This window comes from Lipomyces doorenjongii (genome assembly GCF_038497915.1).
Source record: "Lipomyces doorenjongii strain NRRL Y-27504 unplaced genomic scaffold V1508scaffold_47, whole genome shotgun sequence".
Taxonomy (NCBI): Eukaryota; Fungi; Ascomycota; class Lipomycetes; order Lipomycetales; family Lipomycetaceae; genus Lipomyces; species Lipomyces doorenjongii.
This window is the reverse complement of record NW_027118114.1, coordinates 95868-119013: the sequence shown is the minus strand read 5'-3', so window position 1 is coordinate 119013 and position 23146 is coordinate 95868. Positions and strand designations below refer to the sequence as shown.

Below are 23146 nucleotides of genomic sequence, written 5' to 3'. Positions count from 1 at the left end.
CACAAACCCCCCCGCCGCCCCCACAACAAACCCAACCACCGCCACAACAATCCCCGGCAACACCCCGGCCCCGGGGGGGGGCCCTTCAGACCCTGACCAGTGAGCAAGGGTATGTAAATGCAGAACTAGCAGTCGTCGTCAGGGAATTGCACTTTCTAGTCCATTGGTTTTGTCAGGATGGGTAATACCACTTATCGGATATTTGTAGCTGCTGCTCACATATATAAATCTCGAATGTGCCTCGTAGTTGCCCATGATTTGGCTCCGTACGGGGTTAGGGTAGTAAGTGATGGAAGCAGGGCAAGTCGCACACTAACGGACAATGATTCCTGTACGGACAGTGCAAGCAACGGCTTGAACCTGAGTTGCTATACATCTATTACCGGGTCCACGCACTCGATTCCTAAGCCAATGGCTTCGGGTTCTCGAAATGTCACTGCCGACGACCAGCTGGCGACTCCGACGCCGTCTCGAACAGAGTCAATTGAACTTGAGCGACTTGGAAGGACTGCGCCCGGGGCGGCTCCGATGAGCTACGTTGATGATACCGACAGCAACCCATGGACCGATGGAAATGGCTATTCAAGGTATGCAATCCTACTTTGTATTTCGTCCTGGACTGCTTTGATGCTGATGCGATTTGGCGTTCAGTAATAATCGGCAATCTGGGCTGCACCGTAGCACTAGCGCGTCGACGTCAGTATTTTCCATCACCAAACGTGTCGCCAGTATCTTCTCTACGTCTTCGGAAAATACATCACTGCCCAGCGCTCCCGAGGCTGTAAGCGCAGCAGCACCATTGTCACGTAGCGGTGATTCGACGCCGTTCTCGCCTGAGCGGACAGGTAGATTCAGTCTCGAGAGCAGTTCCACAACCAAGGGCTTGACGGACTGGACTGTACACGGCAGTGGCAGACGCGTCGGCTACGAAGATTTATCTGCCATAGATTGGATCCATGAGTATCAAAAGGAACGACAGCGCGAACAGGTCTACCAACAGCAGCAAGGAGTCTGGGGAAAGCTCAAGTTGATTGGCGATTCCAGTCAGGTTTGGCTGATACTGATTGCTACAGGAATTGCCGTCGGCGTTATTGCAGCAGCTATCGATATTGTGTCTAATTGGCTGGGAGATATAAAGTTGGGGTATTGCAAGTCGTCATTCTATCTAAGTCAAGCGTTTTGCTGCTGGGGCGTGGATGGTATGGGTTCCCCTCGCACGGACAACTTGCCGAGGCTAACTGAGAGCAGAAAACGATGTTTGCGATAATTGGGTTTTCTGGGGGGATGCATTACATGCTAGGGGTGGTTGGAGTTACATCGTGTCATATCTGTTTTACATTATCTTTGGTGTAAGTGCACGGATTTTTGGCAATTCATGGCGTTGTTCTTAACCCTCGACTAGGTTCTTTTTGGATCCTCTGCATCCCTCTTGGTTTTACAATATGCACCTTATGCCAGCCAAAGTGGTATCCCCGAAATTAAAACAGTTCTCAACGGTTTTATTATTCGAGGCTTCATGGGGTTTTGGACATTGTTGACGAAAGCATTGGGTCTCTGTCTCGCGTCGGGTTCTGGGTTGTGGTTAGGAAAGGAGGGTCCTCTTGTTCATGTTGCTTGCTGTTGTGCAAATCTAGCAACGCGCCTGTCTTCAACGTTGAGACACAACGAGGCGCGGAAGCGAGAAATCTTCTCTGCTGCGGCAGCTGCTGGAATTACAGTCGCGTTCGGAGCGCCGATTGGTGGAGTTGTTTTCAGTTTGGAGGTTAGTACACGGCTGATTAAGAATACGTTGACCAAACTAATCGCATGAGCTATTAGCAAGTCTCTTATTACTTTCCTGACAAAACAATGTGGCAAAGCTTTGTTTGTGCTATGGTTGCCTCGGTATCCATCCAGCTACTGAATCCTTTTCGTACAGGAAAGCTAGTCTTGTTTCAGGTAATTTATAGTCGTCCATTCCACAAATTTGAGCTAGGGCCGTTTGTTCTCTTGGGGATCATGGGTGTAAGTAGTCGCTATTGACTTGACGATAGGCTTTGCTAACTGTCGAGAACAGGGAATATTCGGTGGCCTATTTATTAAACTGAACATGCGAATAGCCCGGTGGCGAACGAGAAACCGTATTCTTGGCTATCCTCTGATCGAGGTCGCGCTTCTGAGCGTCGCGACTTCTATTATCAACTTTCCAGACCCTTTCTCACGGCTTCAAAACAATATTCTAGTATTCCGACTCTTCCAAGAATGTAATGGGAACCTCACAGTCCTATGCAATCCTGATTACTTTGGAAGTACTGTTCTGTTGTTGATGTTAGTGTGCATCATTGGATTCTTCTTTACAGCATATACTTTTGGAACGAGTATACCGTCCGGGGTATTGATGCCGTCCATGGCTATCGGAGCTTGCTACGGCAGGATCGTTGGCATTGCTATGGAGGTTTGGCAGAAACATCATCCTGACTTCTTCCTCTTCGATACATGCCTGCCAGATCTGCCGTGTATTACACCTGGAGTGTATGCGATTGTCGGTGCTGCTTCCGCTCTTGGTGGTGCGACACGTCTTACAGTCTCACTTGTTGTGATCATGTTTGAGTTAACGGGTGCGTTGACATACGTTTTGCCAATTATGATCGCGGTCATGGTGTCGAAGTGGGTCGGCGATGCTTTCGAAAGAAAGGGAATTTACGAGAGCTGGATTCAATTCCATGACTATCCTTATCTCGACAACAAAGAGGAGCCCATTGCCGATATTACCGTGGCCGAAATAATGACGCGGCTCGACGAGCTCGTGGTGCTCACCGCGTCAGGACATATTGTCGATAGCCTTGAGCAGATATTAACTACTCAAAACTATAAGGGCTTTCCTGTCGTTGCAGATAGTCGCGAAGCTATCCTTATTGGATACATATCTCGATCGGAGCTACGATATGCATTGCAACAAGCACGGGCAATTGGATTGGGCGGCGATGCGCGGTGCTATCTTGGTGGAAGTTTGCCATCCGGCGACGAAGCGGCTCATTGTGTCGATTTGCGACAGTGGGTCGATCAGACACCTATCACGTTATCACACCGAAGTAGCCTACAGTTGGCTGTTAGCATGTTCCAAAAATTGGTAAGTCGCATATGTATGTGTTATACAGAAATAGTTCTAAAGTAATTTGTCTAGGGTTTGAGATATGTGCTATTGACTATGCGCGGCCAACTTCAGGGACTAATAACAAAGAAGGATATTTGCGCAAAGTATACGGTTCAGTAGTCGGTCTAGTCATGTAGATGTACATATTGAGTGGCAAAAGCTGTCGCTATGTATATTATTGGGGTAAATTTGTTTTTCTTACTGAGGATAGACTTTGGGTTCATTTCATGTTAGTGTCAGAGATACTACCCGATGCTTTTGATGATACATTCTATACAATATTTAAATACAGAAGTAATGCTCCATATATACAAAGCGCACTGAGCGCAGGCCAATCCCTTACTGTTTACTTAGTGCATTAGCCATACTGGCCCAATATCTTCGAATACGTTAGCTCGTCGATATGATCGACTACTGAAACCGGTTCTAAGCTTACCCTTTGTGAACATAGTCTGGAATTTCGTCTTTTGTCAGCCACGCGTAATCGATAATGCCAGATCCCTTCTGCGGGACAAAAATGCCGGCAAATATTCTTGATTTAAGATAGAAGATCTATAGGCCAAATTAGCCCCAGCAACCAAGAGAGATAACATATCAAAAACACTATTTTACCTTTGCACCGTTATATTTCTCATTGTCTTCAAGCTTATAGGGGTAATGATGATAGGCCGCCGGAGTGTTCGATACTAACCAAGTGTTCATGTTAGGGCCACCGGTATTGAGAAGTAGTCTATTCGCTGCACCGGTTAACGTTTCGCCGTTCAAAACTTCAGCAGCAGGAAATTTCCACTCGTTTGCCTGACGATCCTTCTTTACTAATAGATACAGTGTCCGATCCAATTTTCTCTCTAAACTGCGAAAGTCATTCATTTTGTCCGCTTCAGTTATCCTCGGCCGTGGCTCAATTTTAGCATAAATTTTCGCTGACTCCTCTGTTTCTCGCTCGACATCTCGCTCGGGAAACACTATTTCCTGCTTTAATCTCCGGTCACGATTGAAAACAATATCCGGCTTTTCGAACTCTGCTCGGTCATTGCCATCCACCGTAGGCTGGACAGACGAGAATTGCCGCTCAGCCAATGTACCCTCGGGATAGTAGAACCACTTTGGAAATGTCCACATTAATCGCTTTTGTAATTCGGACTGATAATTGTAGTAGGCCCTTTCAAATGGCGTCAATTCAGGCGTAACGATCGGTTGCCGACACAGTATTAATCCGGACATAATCTTAAAGGCCGCCGATGCTGGACTCTCGGCAACGGACGATGTGGTTGATGACAACACACCAGACCCAGTCTCAGTCGTGATTTCTTCCGCTATAGCTGTCCCTAATGACCGTCCGCCTTGGGTACGAGAAGGGCGCACGAATTGCCCTGCAATACAATTAGTATCCATAATCGTTCCAAAAACACGCAATTGAGCACCTACCGACTAGCCCAATAGTATGCGGCCGCAGTGGTCCTGGCACATGCCGTAGAGTCATTTATATCTCTGCAAGGCTTTAAAAAGCGAGGGCGTGAAGCGATATTTGCCGAGTCGTGTGTGCGTTTCTTTGGGAATATTCGAAAAAAATTCAAGATTCAAGCTCGGGAGAACGAGAAACTGCAGTGTCACGACCATTTCCTTTTGAGTGACACTTGGTGCCCATTCCAAATCAAACACTTAAGATTTTGTCAAAATATCAAGTAATTGCGACAAACAACGCGGAATGGTATAGGTATATTGGTCGGCTTGTATCCCAGTATGACAGTATAAATCGACTGGGATCTTGTGATTCTCTGAGTTTGGGCGTATGGTCCATGACTGGTGTTAGTATTTTAATTATTTTTAGAGACAACTTAATCGAAATGGCTCTCAGACCGGTGTTCAGCCTCTAACTGCAACTCTGGCCGTGACATACTTTAAAACGGCGATCACAATTATTATGTGAGGATATGGCAGAGTCGGCTAAGTAGAGGAGCTTAGTGACAGGTCTATTCAGCCTCGTTTCATAGTGGTGGTGTTTCCGGTTTTTAGTGATACCATTTGTTGGACCACACTCCTCACGAGCAATTGATGAAACCAAGAGTAAATTTCCCGGCCTATGGTCAGGGATCTATATAATCATGGTTATTTTTCTGTCCGATGCAAAGAGCACCTTAATCTGGTACCCTTAAGACCGTTAGTCACACTACTTTGCCCTGCTTCGTATCACTGCTCCATATGATATGTCCTGAATATGGCCAATTGGGATTGACTCGTACTACATCGATGACGTATGTGCAATAAATGCTCCTCCATTGGCACTATCCTACTCTTTTCTGGTCTATTATCGTCCTGCCCCTGTTTCTCTCAAATACTTCTTTGCTCTTTGTATGCTGGATACTTGTCGACTGTTCTATGGTTCTGAAAATTCGTGAGATTTTCAGGAAAAAGGTACTTGTTCTGGATTGTCTTGACGATACTTATTCTGACACATGGCGCTTAATTAGATCAAGATTATCGACGGCGAACAACGTTTTCCCCTTCTGTCGACATCTACAGGCACAACCACGGCAGATGTGGAAGATGATTGGTGTGTGTTGTCTGTCGACGAGAATCTCATTCTAGCACGTGCGTATCACCGCGTCCCGCTTGCACTGGACCGTAAGACATGCAGAGCAAAGACAGAATTCGCGGGATCTTTTTCTTCTATTCGTCCGCCTATCACCAAGCGTCTTAGGTACAGGCTACTGCCATTGACCGGCCGCGCGGCGAAGAATGCGTCGACGGTCTGCTCCAGGACTGCATCGACCGCGGTGTCCGGTGGCAGCGTGTTAGAGGCGAATTCGCAGGGGCCGTGGATTGTTCGTGAATATACTGTAACCTTCGAGTATCCTAACTCGCGTGCAACGTTTCGGGCATTTGACGCTGATCCTGCCCCGTCTAGGCCCGTTTACGTCGAGAAATCGGATGAACTCTATGTTGGCGGCGCGGACCTGGAGGCTCGTCTATGCTCACCGCCACGAAGTCCATGGCATGAGATTGTCCGTCGTGAACTTGACAGGCCATACAAAGGTATTGATTCGCTGTCGATCAATGAAAATCACCTGAACAAGGTTGAGCAGATATTTGACGGTGCCGAAGAGCGCTGGTTGTTGCGGTATAATAGTCGGAAGGAGAGGGAACGCAAGAATATACAAAGCTGGTGCTATGATCCTGTTTACGTTGAGTTTGTGAAGCCGTCCGATCGCGAGGAGTGGGAGCAGCTCAGAAGCTATATGCATGAGTATTGCGATGTTTGTGATTATTGCTATGAACAGAGCGCCATGTTGGCAGACTACGCCGAGGCCGACAAGGCCAAGAGAGCCTACCTTGAGTCACATATGGGACGTGCGATAGCACAAAGAGAGATTATAGAACAAGAAGCAGATCAAATATTTTACGCGATACTCGAGGAACGAGCAACAAAGCGACAACAAGGTAGAATCGAAGATTGCTTGAATGACTACGCGAAGAATAGACCTCACTCGCCAGATCAATACCAGCTCTCGACCCTTACGCGTACTTGGAGTGATGATCGCATTCAAAACCATTGGCAACAATACAAGAAGCGTCGTCAAATTCGCGTTGATAGAGCGACGCTAATGCAACGTGTGCGTAACTTCATTGATAAAAACTTGTGGAAACGTAAAGTCAAATACTACCGCCAATGTTTTCGGCCCGGTTATTACGCTTGCGCGCTCTGCCGAGGATGACTAATCGTGATAGTGACTTTTTTTTGAATTTCGCTTGTACTTGCTAATGGGGAGTAATTCTTTGAATTATTCTTAGAAGTCAGAGGGCGTACAACGGCGTTGATGGTTGGTTTTATAACTGGCGATTACACGGAATTGTTCGGAGAATTTAATTTGATAAGATTTACAAATACTATTCTTATATACAATCGGTCACAAGACATCTCTTGCAAAACAAAGTGTAGCATTCGTGCCACCAAAACCGGAACTGTTTGATAGTGCGTACTTCAAGTCATAATCTTGAGCCTCATTCGGTACGTAATTGCATGTAAACTCGGAGTTGGATTCGAGGTTTTCGATATTGATCGTCGGCGGAAGCTTTCCATACTTCATTGCCAGTACGGTGAATATCGTTTCAACTGCACCGGCTGCACCCAACAAGTGACCGGTTGCGCCTTTTGTGCTGGAAATGTTGATTTCATGTGCATAATTCTTCTTTAAACCATTCCACTCTGAGACAATACCACTGTCTTCGCCCTCAAGCATCAGCCTTCTCGCCGCTCTGTTCTCTGCTGCATCACCTTGCCGCGTGGACGTTGCATGCGCATTGATATACCCGATATCCTTTGGTGCAATTCCAGCTTGGCGAATAGCGCTCTTCATGGACAACAGAATACCGTCACCAGAAGCAGGAGGAGCAGTGATATGATGCGCATCCCCTGACAAACCGTATCCTACAACCTCTGCGTAAATATTTGCGCCCCGTTTATAGGCATGATCCAACTCTTCTAGAACCACAGCGCCCGCTCCTTCACCCATCACAAATCCATTTCTATCTCTGTCGAAGGGACGAGAGGCTATCGCTGGATTGTCGTTAAAGTCAATAGCAAGACTCTTCGCGCGGGCAAATCCAGCAAGTGAGTATGGCGATATACAAGCCTCAGAAGCTCCTGCAACCATAACATCGGCGTCCCCAAATTTTATAAATCGAGCTGCGTCACCGATGGAGTGCAGTCCCGTTGTGCATGCTGTTGTCACCGAGTGGTTTGGACCTTTGAATCCGTACTTCATGGAAACGAAGCCGACCGCCATGTTGAGGAGCATGCGGGGGACCATTAGTGGTGAAACCTTTCGATATCCCTAAAGACTATAAGTATCTTCTAGTCTACAAAAATGCCGTCCATTACATTTTTCTCGAACGTCAAAATACTCTCATATGTATCATCGATATTCCCAATTCCGGTTCCGATACAAATACCCTTAAAATCATTTAGCACTGAAAAGTGTTCATAATTATTATCTCATCATACCGTCCGCTCCTTCTGCAATTCTGTTTCCGCAATATATCCCGCGTCTTGCAGAGCCTGCGCGGCTACCGACATGGTGAATTGAGTGTATCTACCCATCCGACGATCATCCTAGACGTAATCTTAATGAGCTAATCCGTGAACTACACCGTTTGGCAGAACATGCTTACTCCTGGTGTAATCCATTCGCTTGCATGCCACTCCCCGTTTTTGTATCCGCCGGGTCCTTCTGGAACGAAACCGGCAACTTTGCTTGGAATCGTGTTATACGCGTCATCGCCACGATTCAGAGTCGACACTATTCCAGACTTCCCCTGCAACAGCCTTTCCCAAGTAGATTTAACGCCTATAGCTCAGTTAGTCACGGCTCTTATTAATGACACAATCATCGCGTGAAGCAGATAACTCCGTACTTACCAACACCCAGGGGTGTAATGAGCCCGACGCCAGTAATGACGACGCGTCTTGCCATCGAGAATGTTTACCGGATCAGCTCTACCCCCTTACATACCATTGGCACCGTTACAGCCGTAGTCAATCTATTTCGAGCTGTGATCTTTCGCGAAAGAGAATTTTGAACACTTAATAATTCTGCAAATATCCCGCAAGCGACATGACTCGGAAATACGGGTTGATGACTAACCGCACAATTCGTATGTAAGATAGAGTGACCATCTACCATTATTAAGTTTTGCGCTTACAATCCGGAGCTTAAATCGTGAAGTCAGTTTTTGTCTCGGTTTATGATTTTAAAAGGTTCTAGAAGTCACTTTTATGCGGCGGCATTTGTATCCGAGGTATATATTATACTCTTTACATATGTCAGCGAAATACACAGAAAACAATTGAGTAATCTATAAATTTCTTGATAGCCCATATAAAGTTTAAATACCTGTCTCAGTACTAGCCAGAACTTTAATAATATAATTCTCTCCGCGTCTCATGACGACGTAATGTTTTGTTGAAGAGATATTACCGACGAAGTTTTGTGTATGTACTACATACAGTAATTACTGCAAAAAGAATTGGAAGCCATCACAGAGCGATTGAGGCAGCTGGACAAGTGTGGACATCTAATGATGAGTCGACCGGCGAGCCACAGTCGAGCCACAGCTGCGCCACAACACCATCGCGATGCTCTTGGAACCTTCGCGCGGCTTCTCGAACGCAATAGTTTTCTATGTCAGCCACGCGGCCACGCGTCGTGATCCCGCTGACAAACGATGTTCCCCCTCACCCTCTCGCAGACAATTTAGCTCCTGATCGGCTCGGTGCTTGCGTGTCATTTGCAATGACCTCTAGAACAGACTAGAATCGTCGATGAACGTTCGGAGTCATGTTCCCCCGCTCCCGCGACGTGGCCCAAGACGGCCAATTCGCGTCTATAAGAACAGGTGCTGGTCCCCTCATCCTCGAGTCCATCAACCCACAGTCTCACCTATCAGCTTCCGATTACTAGTTGACTCCTTTCCTTGACAAACATTATTTATCACTTTATTTGCTTAATTGATCAGCAAGATGCCAGCAATCATCGAGTATCCTCCGTTTTTTGATGTCTTCCAGTCTCTCAGTGAAGAGCTCTCTCGAAATTATGGCCCAACCGCTTGTGGTCCCAGCAAGTGTCCTGCATTCCACCAGACTTCGGATGCCTCCCGCTCGAAGAAGGACGTGATCTTCGCTCCGGCCATTGATGTCTTCGACACCGACCGCGCCTTTGTCGTCCACGCGTCTCTACCTGGTGCATCCTCCAATGCAATATCGGTCGACTTCGAGCCTAAAAGAAACGAGCTTATCTTGACCGGTGAGATCAAGAGGCCCGGGTCGTTCGCTGACGACACGTCTATCAAGTCGCTCCACATTAGCGAGAGGCCTGTCGGCAAATTCGAGAGGCGAGTACGACTATCACCTACAACGAAGATCGTCCACGACAACATCACCGCTAAGCTCGTCAATGGTGTGCTAGAGGTCGTCGTTCCCAAGGTTGAGGAGCAGCCAAAGCGAAAGATCACCATAGAGACTGTCGGTAATCCCGCAGACGACTGGGTCGATGCGGCTAGTTACAACGAACAAAATTCAAGTTCTGACACAATTGGTACGGAGAAGCTGGATTGAGCAGTTACCTCGTATTAGTACTTGTTTTGTAAATGTGGAGTGATCTGCTTGGGGGTACTGTCTGCTTCATGGTCGAGGGCACTATGGTTGTATTTGGAATCTGCTTTGGAAATCATTTAGTTTGCTTGTAATTTTGTTTGTTTGTTTTCTTAACGTTGCTAGTCTTGGTTTGTGTTTCTTAATTAATAACGTATAACTTAATACATTCCTTGCATATGCGAGCCTTGTACCAAATAAGGAATTCTATTAGCCTGTCGAGTCGCTCGTTAGAAACGGTACAATACCCCTGTTTATTTCAAGGGTGTTCCTCAATGCGATTAAACACAGTAGTTCACGGCGGGGACTCCTGTCGCATGCCTTTTTTGCTGTAACGTTCGATTATGTCCAGATATACATACTTGGTTACCGGTGCTAATCGAGGAATTGGTATTTGGTGCCCTGACGTGCATACTTATAATCACTGACGTCATACATTAATACTACTATTACAGGCTTCGAGATCGCACGACAGTTGTTAGCCGAAGGAAACCATGACGTTATAGCCGTTGTTCGAACAATTGGCACAGCCGGTCCGATAAAGGCACTAGTAGATGAGAACAAGAACTCGAAAATTGTAGAGTTCGACGTCACGGACAGGCTCTCGATCAAGGGGTAAGTCATGTTTCCTTGATTACTTTCCTTGCGATACTAATAGTCCTCCAATATAGTGCGGTGAAGGCTCTGAAAGCAAAAGGTGTCGCCAAGGTTGACGTTCTTATTAACAATGCTGGTGTCACGCATGAGCAGGTACCTATGGAAGCACTTGAGGATAGTGAATTTGAGCGTCTCCTGAGAACAAATGTCGTCGGTCCAAACGCTGTGATTTCGGAATTTTTACCATTACTGCAGCAGGGCACGCGCAAAGTTGTCGTGAATATATCAAGTGGATTGGGCAGTATCTCTATGAATTCAGGCTATACTTCAGGAGGTAAGAAGCCTTTTTGGATCCATGCGAACGCCATTCATATCTTCTGACATCTGTTAGGATACAATGTTAGCAAGGCTGCACTGAACATGCTTACAAAACAATATGCCGTGGAGAAGGCAAGCAGCGGATTCACGTTCATTGCGTTGGATCCCGGTTGGGTCCAGAGTGGTAAGATTCGTTGAAATTTTACCCTTATATGTGAAGTGACTGACCGCCCGCCCAGATATGGGCGGAAAGGGAGCACCATTGTCAGCGAATGAGAGCGTCAGTGCGATCGTTGCGACATTATCAAAGTTAACTACGAAAGACAATGGTAAATATATGAATGTAAGTTCTGGTCCGTTGTCCCGTGGTTGCATGGTCATTTATATATTTATAGCGGTTCGGTAAAACTCTCCCCTACTAGTCATATATATTATACGCGTGTGTGTCGTTAAAAATAAACACTTTGGAAACTGTTCAGTCAGATGACAATCTAAGACGCCTTTGCCAAAATAAGCACTGACCCCAAGCACATGAATATGACACGAAGACAAATTACATCATTATCCGGTTATGCAAACGCCCTTTCATAAAATAGCAACAAATAAGCAATATGCTGATACAGAGTTCACTTCCGAAGTATAAGGCCGATTGTGCATACATAAAAAGTTACAAATAATCGGATGTGAAGAACTATTTAAAATGATATGTGTTATTGAAAAGACCACTGGTTCATTTCACATGTCTAGCTTTTCTCAAAGGAAATGAATCAAAAGACACTGACTTCCTGATAGCTTTCCCGCTTTGACGCGGTATCGAATGCATGTGAGTCCTGAACCGGACGCGCCGGAGTATCCTTCTCCGGAACAGGCGGTGGGCTAGCGAATCTCTCGCTAGACATTCTTGCTCCTGGATTATAGTCCGCAGTAAATATCTGGCTTGAGTAAGTAATCATAGTCCGCAGCATGGTCTGCATTGCTCCTAAATCGGATGACATGGAGAACGTATTGTTGCCGGGGAGAAGACTCATAGAGAACACAATTGCAAGGTTAACGGCATGCATTTTATTGATATTGCCGTGGCTCGAAATTCTACAGAGTCGGTTAGAACGAGGTTAGAATACATCAACGCTATGTAGCTGTACATACTTAGAAAGGTGCTGAATAATTCTTTTAAGCAAATAGTAGTTATAAGGCGGTAGTCTTTCAACGACACGGGCGAATCTGGAAATCTGATCACTTTCGTCTGCCAGCTCTAAAAATAAAATCAGCCATACATCTTGGACTTAAAGTAATTAGGGAAAAGCATACTCGCTATCTGCGTAAATTCTGGGAACAGCTCGTCAGTCAACAATGGCTCTGGCAGCTCTCTCAAATAAAGTTTCAGGCACCCGGCAACAGTATTGATGTCGAACCAGCGCTCATCGTCCATGTTGACCACAAAGCCTGAATCAAAAGCTTTCTTCAATTCGTTCACGTTCGCCAACGACCCAGGAACTCGATAAATGCCAACCTCCTCCACTCCTGCAACGTACTTTAGTATAATGTTGACTAAACTAAATAACAGGTATACCTCTAGCTTCAATCTCTGCCAATAACAGTTGTACTACTGTCGGGATTAATTGATTTTCTCGCTTGCAGACCGCCTCTATCGAAACTCCGAAAACTAAGCGCAGTCGTTAGTTCAGAGCACTGTAGACTGCAGCGCTTCACGAAGCATACCCTTGAATAAAATATCCACCGGTTCCAGTACGTCCTTTGTCACTCGAGACTTTTCGATAGCTGCAGCTCGTACTGCTGAGCAAAGTTTGACCCATTCGTCGAGATCGTCGTCGTTGGTCGCCTGGAACAGGAAATCTGCACCATCATCACAGACCACTTTAAAAACGCCCATCCCTAGCATGTCCGTTGGTATAATAGTGATGGCCGAAGCCAGATTAATTGAAACGGCAGGCTTATTTCGAGATTCAATTGAGGAGATTTCAGGCAAGTCCAGTGGGGACACCGAGCGATCCGGCAACTGCGGCGACCAATTATTGGAGAATGCCATTGAGAGCGGACGAACTGCCCTTAGTAGTCCACCAAACCTAGATGACTTTGAAAATTTTTTATCTGCAGTTTGCATTGCTCCGTGACTTCTATTGTACGGCATTTTCATCTGCTCCCGCAGTTGCCGATCCAGAACCTCTTTCTGTCTAGCATCACGCCGTACCTTCTCTAGCTCTTGCGCGACGAGACCTCCAAAAGCTCTCACTGTTTTGCTTCCCTTATGGCTCAACTCCCTCATCTCTCGTGCGGCTGCCTCCTTGACTTGACGTTTGTCAAATCTATTGGTCATATCTAATTTGAAGAGCATCGCCGCTGGTTCTTCGGACACAGATACAACGCTCCTTTTCAATGGCTTGGTATCCAGCACATTGCTGAGATAGTTGTAAATATATCGTTGCTTATCGAAATTTACCATCAGTGGATTCGCGACAGCCATATTCGGAACGTAGCACACAATCTCGAGGATACGCTCGAAGATCCATCCCATACACGGTGTCAAGGGCTCCCACATTTCAGTTTGCTCTGTTGCACTATCGTCGCTCTCATATTGCGGAATTATATCCTCTAATAAATGCACCTGCTGAACATCTCTGCCAACATCCCTGGCTGCCTCAGCCCAGGCAGCTGCATATTGACGACTTTCAGGCCGAACAATTGCTGACGCAATGGCACTCTCAACCAGCGACGGAATTTTCATCTGCACTTCGTCCTTCATCGGTTTCTGATCAGTAGAGTTGAGTTGAGGTCCGAATTCGATAACGCTCATCCGTTTGCGACAGATCGCGATGGCGTGTAACAAAGCCACCATACGTTTCACTCGGGCTGACTTCTTAATAGACGGATCTGCGATATGCATGGCCAACCACAATACCAAATTCATCCGGAAAGCATACAATTTCTTAATAGCCTTGGGAAAAAGGGAAACTATAAGCTCATCAGACTTAAAACAATGAAGCGACGCACAGAATCCGAAAACGTCCTGGATAATAATGTCGTCGTCAGTATTCACGCTGAGATTTCGGTTGGTGAACAGCTTGTGTGGATCCACAGTTTGCATTTCGAAAAGCTCGTAAACAGCAAGCCAATCCTTCATCTTAATTTGCCTGAAAATAATGGCGACAATTCTGTCAAGGGAGTCGCAGAATTGCTCAATACTATCAATATTGAACTCCGGAAATTTCAGAGGTATTGACGATGGTGATGGGACTACCGGCCACGGCGAAAGGTCAATGGGCCTGTAGGATTTTCTGGCAAATGATTTTCGCAGCTTCCTTGATTGAGTCTCAATAGTATCCGCGAATGCGGCTAAGTTCTCGTCCGCAATCTTTCTCTCCTTCCATATGCCTGCCTCCTTATCTATAATGTGTAAAAATTCTAGAAAGGATTCGCGTAACTGAAGCTCATTCAAGAGGTCGGAGTAATGTTCTGAGACCCATAAATTGCATGCTTCTAAAATACCAATATGAATCTTCGCGACGAAAACCCAATCTACGCTACTTTCCGTCTCATCAACGAAGCCATTCCAATCCGGAAATTCGCGGGAAGCTTCATTCGCCGCATGGAGGGACGTAGCTGCAGCTCGCGCACAGAGGAATCGTCTCCGCAGTGCATCTAATAGGCTAGTAGGCGAGGCGAAATTCCGATACGTAGCCAAAAACGTTGAAGTGAAAACATCCATATTCATACGAAATGATGTCTGGCCGAATTTTTGCAAATAGGAAATATCTTCACTGTTAACCCATGAACTGAAATCCTCAACGCCAATCACAAGGACATCAACAAGCCGATCGAACGTTCCTGCCTTGGCGACAACATTAACACTCTGCGGTTGGGATGATCGATAGTCTGCAATCTGGGATTCAATTGCGGCGGGCTGAAATTGTGCAGACAATCTCCTTGAACCATTACTCATTCGTTTAGATGGATTCTCAAAGATAACACTCGACAATCTGGATGCTCTTGAACCGTCGTCTTTAAACGATTTCAAGACAAGCTCATTTCTGACGTGATACAAGCTCACGCCCATGTTCAACACATCACGCACACTCTTGACCAAAAAGTGCCTGTTTGGAAATCCAGCAACTCTATTGCGGCTCGTTGTATCCAGGTCAGAATATCCAGTTATGGTGATATTAGCTCTTGATGGCGGAAATGAACTTGCCCGTCGCAACTGCTTGGATCCACTATCCAATCGTCGATTTCCTTGAGGAACAAGGGGATCCGCAGACGTTTTGGATTTCAGTGACGAACTAGACTTCTTGTATAGCAGTCCACCTGCCTCCAGTAAATCTCGCTGCGCAAAAAGTTTGTATGATGGCAGAATCTCAGTAAACAATATCGCAGAGTAAGATCCTGTCGATAGCGGTGATCGCTGAGAGGTATAATATTGTGCATATTGACCCGTGACTGGCGGCTCGTAGATAAGAGACATCTCCATAATGGCTAAAGGAGAAATCGGTGCTGCAGATATATGAGTTTCATAGAGCGAGTATAGGCATTCTTGAAGCGCAGAAACAGGTGTCTCTAAGATCGGCAAATTTTCTGCATTCTCAACTGACGTTATATAAGTCGTCCATCTTTCCAGCGCCTTGTGAATGCGTACTAATTCATTCCGAGAAGAAGTAATGTCAATTGTGGCCTGTAACAAATTAGATTCTGTACCATTTCAGTCCGCATGCTAGGTACCTTATTTATTTCTGACATTCTCTCAAACAGATGAATACTGATGTCGCCAAAATATGGCACAACCCAATCTTTGCTATATGTCTTCCCAATTCCATCGGGCGCGAGAATATGAGAACTTTCCCGTCTAGTAGAAAGCTCACTAAGAATAAGCCGTCTATCCACATCGAATATGACAGGAGCCCAGTCTCGGTTAACAATGTCAATAATATCTGAAGAAACCAGAACCCAAATTTCTTTAAGTCGGCAGATGGCAGGAGAACACACAATGCTTGCAATTGCAAGCCAGCCAACCATGTCGCCTCTCTGTTTCAAAATATTTCCTAACAATATCCACCTAGATAACAATTTGCCCATCAGTGTTTGTGAATTTTGATCTGTACTTCCAGTGCTGAACAATTGCTTGATCATAGTCGTACCAACAAAATGTGGCAACATAATCGTTGACACTAAAGGGTTCTTCCTTGCGAATTTATACCTCAGTCCGTAAAGCAACGAGAAGTCAGCGACAGGATTCCACGTACGAAATATCCGCAGGTCGAAGATGTGAATTTGCGCTGCGAAAATTTCAACGTCAATATTGAGAAAAGTTTCAATGGACAGATCTTTAAAATCGCTAAAAAATTTAGTGTATTTTACGTCTGCTTGAAGTCAGAAGGTCGTCGTATGTAAACCACTTGAAAGTAAATAAGCATACCGGTGCTTGATGGTGAATAATTCAGCAAGGCCAGGAGTTGCGACTTCTTGTCTGCCATTCGACGTTCGATGGAGATTCTGTCTTTCATTCCTAACTGACCGCTGAGTGACTTACAAACACCATACACAGCTTCATCCAATAGTGCAGAGCTCATCCGATCGACGATTGTGTTCAGGATGAAACTAATCCGTTCACTCGCATCACCCAAAATCGATAATTTCGCAACGGTCTCCATGGCATTGACAAAGTCCGTCCAAATAGGAAGTAACAAAATCATATCATAAGCGAAAGCCTGATCCTCTCCATACAACAATTCATGGCATATAGCCTCAACTGAGCCGGAAACAATATTGCCGCCCTCGTCAACTGTCAGACTAGGATGCCGCGCTAATGACTGGTGTGAAACCTCGGCAGCAACTAGACATGTTAGAATAACCAATTACATCACAGAAAGATTAATACCTGAATCAGCGATGCTTAGCTTGTTGAACGAAGAGGAGAAATCGAAGTACTTCACTCCCATATCCGACGGCGGCTTATACAGATAAAGATAATTATCTCTCAAGACCGCCCTCTGCAACTTCCAAACTGGCAGTCGGTTGACCTTCTTCGGATCAATTTCAGAGCGATTAAGCCAGCCTTGTTTATATCCGGCAGAATCCGCGGGGTGCCACGGCCTCTTGGTTTCCGCAATTGGGCCAATTCCACCAAAACTGGAAGGCCCAGGAGTTTGTCTCCAATCCTCTCTGCCACTATAGTCGTATTCTCCTTGGAGCTCCCGTGTAGATGGAGAAGAGCCCGCAAAAAACTCAATGTCGTTCATCGATCTCGACATACTTATATGCTGGCCAAAATTGTCATCTTTCAATCTATGTGCAGGAAACATCGGAGAGGGTGGATTTGTCGGTGAAGGAGGGATCGAAGTCACACCAAGATTCTGGTGGTCGTCCGACTCGCTATCCTTCCGGTGTTTGAACAGACGAAGAGGGCGTCCAGGTCGGGCCGCAGTTTCATCCTCTCCCCTCGAGTGAGAATTACGCGTCGCCGTTAGAGGTAAGTAAGACGATGACGCAAGCAGATGGTTCTGAGAAGTTGTTGCACTATAATGACTTGCACCCTCACCATACGGACGCGTCTGCCCGCTCGAAGATGGTGTCTGCTGCTTTGACGAGCCGCCCCACTTCATGACTCTATAGGACTCGGACCAATGCTAGAGAGTGCAATAACTAAAAGAGTGAATGATCTTCTAGAGCTGGACCTCACTGTCAAATATCATGGCACTACCAGCATGTATCGCGTCAGTCTATTGTCTTCGAAATTGCTTTGTGCGCGATTTGGGGTCCCTGTTACAGACACCCGCCAGGGGCTAGTTATTTAGCCTTGCCTAATTTGCTGCTATGGAACCCACAATAATGCAATCCAGATTCTATTAAAGATTCCTGGACGACGGTTTCTCGGTATCCACTCAGAGTAGCGGCTGAAATCGAGGTCAATACGAAAAGAAGGTCGTTGTGAGGAGACAGGCTGGGTGAAGGACCGCGTATTATTATGATTCTCCTGAATAAATTAGTATTATGGACGTTGGTGCCTGCATTCTGCGGTCGCGCGTCGCAAACTCTATTATAGTCGTAGCACCAATTCAGGGTTTCAGGGTGCCACGAAAACTGATAATAGTAGTGTATAACTTAACCAAAGAATTTCCGTCTCCATATCAAATTATCCAATTACGATTTAGACCACGAAAGATCTTAATCAAATTATGACATTATGAACCGGTTTACAGAACCACCATAGCTAATGTCAAATAGTCCAGGTTATCAACTCAGGTGATCCAAACTGTAACTTTGCCATGTATGAATGATACGGCCATCAACACATATTATTATACAATCCATACTCCAAATCCAGTGATACTATACATAATATTCAGATAAGCAAGTATTAATTCCTATATCTGTTGACATCGCATTGATAAGATTGTCCGCTATCCCAAAAGTTTGTGATGCCTGGCTCATCATCTTTGGGGTCTTAAAATCCATATTTAGCTCCCGATTCTCGTTTATTTCGCCTGCCACTAGCAAAAGATTCTTCCAGACCTTCTCGTTGCTGTGTCGCAGCTATAAGGAAATAATGTTAGGGAAGGCTCGCAAGATGCCGAAAGAGTCCGACATACAGTTTATCAGTCCACGCAGCTGATGCTTTCCAGATCCAATTGATCGCAACGGTTGCACCTAGCATACAATTGTTAATGGTTACGCTGACTAGTTCGAATGTCTACTAACTGTTTGTGCAGCTCCGGACGCTATCAGCGACTGGTTGTAGCTGTATTGTTCATCAACACTATAATCCACGATTCGAATTGGCTGATCTGTCTTCCTGTGTCGTCCCTCCAGTATCTGTAGCTACATGGACATGTAAGCAAGCTGTACGCATATTCTTCATATAAGCAAAATGCCAATATAAACTAAAGCTTACATTGGAATCACTCAAGCCTATTTCTTGTGCTATCGTCTTTAAATTTTGTGCAGGGTCCTTGGATGATGTTTCAACCCGACTGCTAGTATCCGCCACCTGACCATTAAATATCTGCTCAGGCTCTATGACTGTTTCTCCGTCGAGTTCCGAGAGATCCGGAAGCATGAGAGGTTTATAAGGACCGCTGAAGTTCGTAACTGGTGACCTCTGTGACTTCTTGTCGCTTTCATCCACTAAACCAAGGTCTTTTCTGTGTTAGAGTGACAGCGCTTAGTTGTATCATTTATGACGGTCTTGCTCCTCACCTAATGACTTTCCTGCTAACCTTGATTTGCGCTTCTTCATCGGGATCGTAGCTACTGGGTCATTGTCAGTGGCATCGTCTGTCTTTGTCCGCTTCTCCCGGTTGTTGAAATCGTTGTTCGCTTCTAGTAGAAGTGATTTATCCGTTGAATGAGATGTACTTGGCTCATTGTTGGTTCTGTGATCTCTATCTGATATCCGGCCAGACTTGCTCCCAGTTTTCGCTCTCTTCTTAACGGCGAAAAAGGGCTGGATCGCAGTACGCTTGACAGCGACGTTATTGGGTGTTGGTGTATCAGGCTTAACTGGCGAGGACATTGACAAAGATGTTATTAACCTGTCACTATATTCTCGTAACATTCAAAGACAGCAGGCCCAAAGTACCATATGGTTAAAGTCTTAGGAGTTTAGTGATCGTGCGGCGCGCCTAAATCTTGAAGGCTCCGGCATATTTTACTTAGGAGGTACGCTAACACTGTAAAGCAAACCGAATTGACAGCGACCATAGCAGAACTTTCGCCTATTTTCAACATAACAACTCCTAGAAATTTATTTTATTTTCAATAGCAGTAATTAAATAAAATTATTTAAGTACTCGCGTGGAAGTAACGAGCTGCATGGGTTGATTGGGTTCACCAAAGACGTATCTCGCTGGCTCCCACAACTAAAATATAATAATGAAACTATCCAAGTAGTTTCTAGAGTGATACTACATAAACCATAACTGATACGACAAAAAATTTATGTACAGTAAATCAAAAAAATTGCAGCACCTACGATTCCAGCGTGGTCTCCCACCGCAGTACTAAGTAGGCCCAAAGAAGCTTAACTGGTGTTGATCGGACGGGGAACTGTGTTTTCTTCTTGGTATGGCCGCAACTGATAGAGTAGTGCCTGAGGCAAACTTCTAAGTCTATTTGGCTTAGTCAGCAAAAATCGATGTATTTTAGATGAGTACAGCGGCCTAGCTTTGCTTGCCATAATTAGCTATCTTGTATAATAAGTAACTTATAAATGTATAATAAGTAAACCATGTACTTATCTAATGCGTACAAAATAAATCCAATACCGTATATATATTTCCAAAGTTGCGGATTGCAGTCTCACCTGCCCAGGCAACAAGTACAAACCAAACTTTGATATAATGACGTGCTAAACTGGACAATTACTCAACGCGGCCAAAACATTGATTAATAACAATCACAGCGATGAACGAGAAATAAATCTATGAAAATATCCATAATTTAATCACAAGTTGCCGCTAGCAAATCTATAACTGATTAACATATGAAACACATAACTTTATACACCTAGTAGTGACTATTTGCCAGTTTCTGATGTTTTACGAAAGGAATCCTTTGTAGGCACAAAGCGTCGCAGTCTTGTGACTGCACAGTCCAACGTACTTTGAGGCATATAATGTAGCTGAATAGATGTTCGGTAAGAAATACCTGCGCCGGTCATATATAGCGCTGCCACCATTTAATTAAGGATTACTTACGATGAACGAACAACCGCGGTCCTCACAATAGCTGCATTAAAAACGTAAGTACAGCATATATACAACATACACACATGGCCGGTACATTATCATAGAGTACAAATGAAACTCCACCGTGGCAAATGTTAAACACCAAACGCGCGCAGACTCGCGCGCAAATTCTAAACCAAAGCATAATTATAACCAGTACTAAAACTCCGAAATGGAATCATATGATGCGAATGAATGCCAACTTTAATAATCATTACGCCGAACTCCGTTCCCGTTCAAGTTCTAATCGAACATTCGTCGTCGCAATATCCACCCAACGATCTTTCATAGTCTCCACAACTGAGCAGGACTCATTGGAGTGAATTTCGCGGATGGCCAGATCATACAGAACGTGACTGACTCTTTTATTGACGTCAGTATACTGCTCCTTAGATACCTCACCAGATCTATAGAGCGGACGAAGCACGTCGCGAACTATTTCTTGAATCTGAGTTTTCTCCTCCAAACTCAACTGGAGCTTTTGCGGCGAATTTGAAGCTGTCGAAGTTGGTGATAATGTCTGAGGACGAACAGGAGACATCGATGACAGAATTGGTGACATAGGATCACCAGTCGGAGAGGGTAAAGACCTTGGCGATGGCATCAGTACAGGCGATCCTGAAGGCGATCGGAAAAAGCTATGGGACGGTGCTGGACTAGCCACAAGCGGCGGCGACATAGGTGTCGGCGTTGGTAGGGGAATACCAATTCCATGTGAGTGCGGATCTGTTGAAGGTGAAGATGGTCGTCTAATATCTTGAAGCAGAGATTTCATTAAGGACGGTCCCTCGGACGTGGACTTGACTTTCTCGGCCGGGGTGCTATTGCTAAAAGATTGACGACTGTGTGACTTCGGTCTTTTAAGCTTTCGCGATGATTCAGGGCTTAACTCTGACTCGTCAGGTACCGAACTTGGCCTTTTGGAATGCCAATCAGCAAAGCAATGTGATGGCTTTCGGCGAGAACCTCCGCTTTCTGAAGTAGAACTTGCTCCTTCCTCTATCTCAAGAGCTTGCTCTAGCATATTCCATGAATCCACCATTTCCGGAGTCTCCCCAGGTTGCCGTGGTGGATTCAGGAACAAAGATGCCGTGCTTCTAAAAAAGGATGACCCGCCTGTGGCCTCTGCCACTCTTAAACGCATGCGCCATACACGCCATTCGTCCGCATCCCTCTGACTAGCAGAATCGTCTCTCCTTGTGCTCTCATAGTGACTGTTACTATCGTCCTCGCTGACATTATCCAAATCATTGTTCAACCTATCCCAAACAGCTTGCCACGCGCGATCCCACAGTCGAGTTTGCCTCCGCCTTGACCGAGTCGTACGACGAAGCGGCCTCGTTCTAGTAACTCTAGCACGGGAATTTGCAACACGCATCATCGATTCCGTAACCAAATGGTTGTCGACACACGACGGACAATACCATGCCTCGACGGGCACACCATCCATACCCAAGCAACTGGCATGATAAGGAGCGTCGCAAGAATCACATAATAGGAGCTCATCCTCTCTGCTTCCGAGATCACATACAAGGCAAGTGCACAGATCCTCCTCGTCTTCGAACTGCTCGAGATCAAGTAGACTTTCGTCCAGCTCTGCAACCTGGACCTTTGTCTCCACATTGTATGATGATACGGGATCCCCTAGACCAGATGCTCATGTCAGTAGTCTCCTTCATAGCTGATATTTCCTCAGATTACAATACCTTTCACAGTATGCAGGATATCCACAGTATTGAAGTTGGTTCGACAAGTAGGACAACCTATAACACAATCATGTTATTAACTGTACAACGATTCAAGCCACTGTTAACGTAAATAGAACTTGACTTACTTGTTGCTTGTTCTGTCCACATTTGAATACAACTATCGTGCAACTTGTGTCCACAAGGTACCAAACGCGCGATCTTGTTGGTACCGTCATACACGTCCGAAGGACCTGCGTCCTCTGAAACCTCCGGTGCAACTAAATTTCTTTGCAGGACATCAACAGCGACGCCCTTTTGTCTCTTCGATTGATTTGGAACCTCCAAAGGGTCAATCGTGGGGAGACCTTGGAGACATATGATACAAGGGTACTCCTCCATCAATACACCTAATACTTCGGCGAACGGTGACAATCAGACTCTGAATCGGGAATACGCCACCAGCGCACTCTCTGGCATTATCACCAGACAGAATAAAGTATCCTAGATCTACTTGGTATAATACCAA

The 23146-nt window shown here is 45.4% G+C and overlaps 9 protein-coding genes across 9 annotated transcripts; 4 read left to right on the top strand and 5 right to left on the bottom strand.

Annotated features, from left to right (window-relative positions):
• The first annotated feature begins 157 nt into the window (after positions 1 to 157).
• Positions 158 to 3437, top strand: V1508DRAFT_422150 (chloride channel). Its single transcript, XM_066940984.1, has 7 exons — positions 158 to 587; positions 652 to 1199; positions 1249 to 1349; positions 1403 to 1762; positions 1819 to 2004; positions 2057 to 3109; positions 3164 to 3437. Exons 1-7 carry the CDS (start codon positions 178 to 180, stop codon positions 3251 to 3253), a joined length of 2748 nt encoding a protein of 915 aa, XP_066794331.1. The 5' UTR covers positions 158 to 177; the 3' UTR covers positions 3254 to 3437.
• Positions 3344 to 4763, bottom strand: V1508DRAFT_389828 (mitochondrial 54S ribosomal protein mL46). Its single transcript, XM_066937904.1, has 4 exons — positions 4562 to 4763; positions 3746 to 4506; positions 3570 to 3685; positions 3344 to 3512 (listed from the first exon to the last, which is right to left on the bottom strand). Exons 1-4 carry the CDS (start codon positions 4614 to 4616, stop codon positions 3473 to 3475), a joined length of 972 nt encoding a protein of 323 aa, XP_066794330.1. The 5' UTR covers positions 4617 to 4763; the 3' UTR covers positions 3344 to 3472.
• Positions 4764 to 5512: 749 nt separating this feature from the next.
• On the top strand, positions 5513 to 6849 carry V1508DRAFT_405620 (uncharacterized protein; the record flags this gene model as incomplete). The annotated part of the gene is made up of 2 exons (XM_066938707.1): positions 5513 to 5548; positions 5605 to 6849. 2 exons carry the CDS (start codon positions 5513 to 5515, stop codon positions 6847 to 6849), a joined length of 1281 nt encoding a protein of 426 aa, XP_066794329.1.
• Positions 6850 to 6974: 125 nt separating this feature from the next.
• On the bottom strand, positions 6975 to 8868 carry V1508DRAFT_422144 (thiolase-like protein). The gene is made up of 5 exons (XM_066940983.1): positions 8553 to 8868; positions 8306 to 8481; positions 8139 to 8246; positions 8016 to 8087; positions 6975 to 7968 (listed from the first exon to the last, which is right to left on the bottom strand). The coding sequence occupies exons 1-5, from the start codon at positions 8605 to 8607 to the stop codon at positions 7042 to 7044; spliced, it is 1338 nt and encodes a 445-aa protein (XP_066794328.1). The 5' UTR covers positions 8608 to 8868; the 3' UTR covers positions 6975 to 7041.
• Positions 8869 to 9323: 455 nt separating this feature from the next.
• Positions 9324 to 10470, top strand: V1508DRAFT_422141 (HSP20-like chaperone). The gene has a single exon (XM_066940982.1). The coding sequence runs from the start codon at positions 9654 to 9656 to the stop codon at positions 10245 to 10247; it is 594 nt and encodes a 197-aa protein (XP_066794327.1). The 5' UTR covers positions 9324 to 9653; the 3' UTR covers positions 10248 to 10470.
• Positions 10471 to 10590: 120 nt separating this feature from the next.
• V1508DRAFT_422138 (uncharacterized protein) lies at positions 10591 to 11879 on the top strand. The gene is made up of 6 exons (XM_066940981.1): positions 10591 to 10673; positions 10739 to 10898; positions 10955 to 11214; positions 11272 to 11382; positions 11438 to 11541; positions 11594 to 11879. Exons 1-6 carry the CDS (start codon positions 10628 to 10630, stop codon positions 11618 to 11620), a joined length of 708 nt encoding a protein of 235 aa, XP_066794326.1. The 5' UTR covers positions 10591 to 10627; the 3' UTR covers positions 11621 to 11879.
• V1508DRAFT_440920 (uncharacterized protein) lies at positions 11596 to 18193 on the bottom strand. Its single transcript, XM_066942277.1, has 8 exons — positions 17086 to 18193; positions 16624 to 17040; positions 15930 to 16567; positions 12918 to 15882; positions 12769 to 12861; positions 12507 to 12719; positions 12345 to 12450; positions 11596 to 12287 (listed from the first exon to the last, which is right to left on the bottom strand). Exons 1-8 carry the CDS (start codon positions 17807 to 17809, stop codon positions 11966 to 11968), a joined length of 5478 nt encoding a protein of 1825 aa, XP_066794325.1. The 5' UTR covers positions 17810 to 18193; the 3' UTR covers positions 11596 to 11965.
• Positions 18194 to 18302: 109 nt separating this feature from the next.
• On the bottom strand, positions 18303 to 19791 carry V1508DRAFT_422130 (mitotic checkpoint regulator, MAD2B-interacting-domain-containing protein). Its single transcript, XM_066940980.1, has 5 exons — positions 19404 to 19791; positions 19099 to 19343; positions 18906 to 19025; positions 18797 to 18854; positions 18303 to 18740 (listed from the first exon to the last, which is right to left on the bottom strand). The coding sequence occupies exons 1-5, from the start codon at positions 19759 to 19761 to the stop codon at positions 18652 to 18654; spliced, it is 870 nt and encodes a 289-aa protein (XP_066794324.1). The 5' UTR covers positions 19762 to 19791; the 3' UTR covers positions 18303 to 18651.
• A 1355-nt stretch (positions 19792 to 21146) lies between these two features.
• Positions 21147 to 23019, bottom strand: V1508DRAFT_434035 (uncharacterized protein; the record flags this gene model as incomplete). The annotated part of the gene is made up of 3 exons (XM_066942005.1): positions 21147 to 22576; positions 22639 to 22695; positions 22767 to 23019. 3 exons carry the CDS (start codon positions 23017 to 23019, stop codon positions 21147 to 21149), a joined length of 1740 nt encoding a protein of 579 aa, XP_066794323.1.
• Between the last annotated feature and the right edge of the window lie 127 nt (positions 23020 to 23146).

Bases quoted from the DNA above. Each gene is read 5' to 3' on its own strand.
- V1508DRAFT_389828 (XM_066937904.1), bottom strand. From the start codon at position 4,616: ATGACTCTACGGCATGTGCCAGGACCACTGCGGCCGCATACTATTGGG. The intron at 4,507-4,561 runs GTAGGTGCTCAA...ATTGTATTGCAG, and splicing joins GCATACTATTGGGCTAGTCG to GGCAATTCGTGCGCCCTTCT. The intron at 3,686-3,745 runs GTAAAATAGTGT...TTTGGCCTATAG, and splicing joins AGAAATATAACGGTGCAAAG to ATCTTCTATCTTAAATCAAG.
- V1508DRAFT_422138 (XM_066940981.1), top strand. From the start codon at position 10,628: ATGTCCAGATATACATACTTGGTTACCGGTGCTAATCGAGGAATTG. The intron at 10,674-10,738 runs GTATTTGGTGCC...CTACTATTACAG, and splicing joins CGGTGCTAATCGAGGAATTG to GCTTCGAGATCGCACGACAG. The intron at 11,542-11,593 runs GTAAGTTCTGGT...ATATATTTATAG, and splicing joins ACAATGGTAAATATATGAAT to CGGTTCGGTAAAACTCTCCC.
- V1508DRAFT_422150 (XM_066940984.1), top strand. From the start codon at position 178: ATGGGTAATACCACTTATCGGATATTTGTAGCTGCTGCTCACATATAT. The intron at 1,200-1,248 runs GTATGGGTTCCC...AACTGAGAGCAG, and splicing joins TTGCTGCTGGGGCGTGGATG to AAAACGATGTTTGCGATAAT. The intron at 3,110-3,163 runs GTAAGTCGCATA...TAATTTGTCTAG, and splicing joins TTAGCATGTTCCAAAAATTG to GGTTTGAGATATGTGCTATT.
- V1508DRAFT_440920 (XM_066942277.1), bottom strand. From the start codon at position 17,809: ATGAAGTGGGGCGGCTCGTCAAAGCAGCAGACACCATCTTCGAGCGGG. The intron at 15,883-15,929 runs GTACCTAGCATG...AATTTGTTACAG, and splicing joins GAATGTCAGAAATAAATAAG to GCCACAATTGACATTACTTC. The intron at 12,288-12,344 runs GTATGTACAGCT...CCGACTCTGTAG, and splicing joins ATTATTCAGCACCTTTCTAA to AATTTCGAGCCACGGCAATA.
- V1508DRAFT_422130 (XM_066940980.1), bottom strand. From the start codon at position 19,761: ATGTTACGAGAATATAGTGACAGGTTAATAACATCTTTGTCAATGTCC. The intron at 18,855-18,905 runs GTTAGTAGACAT...ATTGTATGCTAG, and splicing joins CGTCCGGAGCTGCACAAACA to GTGCAACCGTTGCGATCAAT. The intron at 18,741-18,796 runs GTATGTCGGACT...ATTTCCTTATAG, and splicing joins GCTGCGTGGACTGATAAACT to CTGCGACACAGCAACGAGAA.
- V1508DRAFT_422144 (XM_066940983.1), bottom strand. From the start codon at position 8,607: ATGGCAAGACGCGTCGTCATTACTGGCGTCGGGCTCATTACACCCCTG. The intron at 8,088-8,138 runs GTATGATGAGAT...AATGATTTTAAG, and splicing joins AATTGCAGAAGGAGCGGACG to GGTATTTGTATCGGAACCGG. The intron at 7,969-8,015 runs GTAATGGACGGC...TATAGTCTTTAG, and splicing joins TTTTGACGTTCGAGAAAAAT to GGATATCGAAAGGTTTCACC.
- V1508DRAFT_422141 (XM_066940982.1), top strand. From the start codon at position 9,654: ATGCCAGCAATCATCGAGTATCCTCCGTTTTTTGATGTCTTCCAGTCT.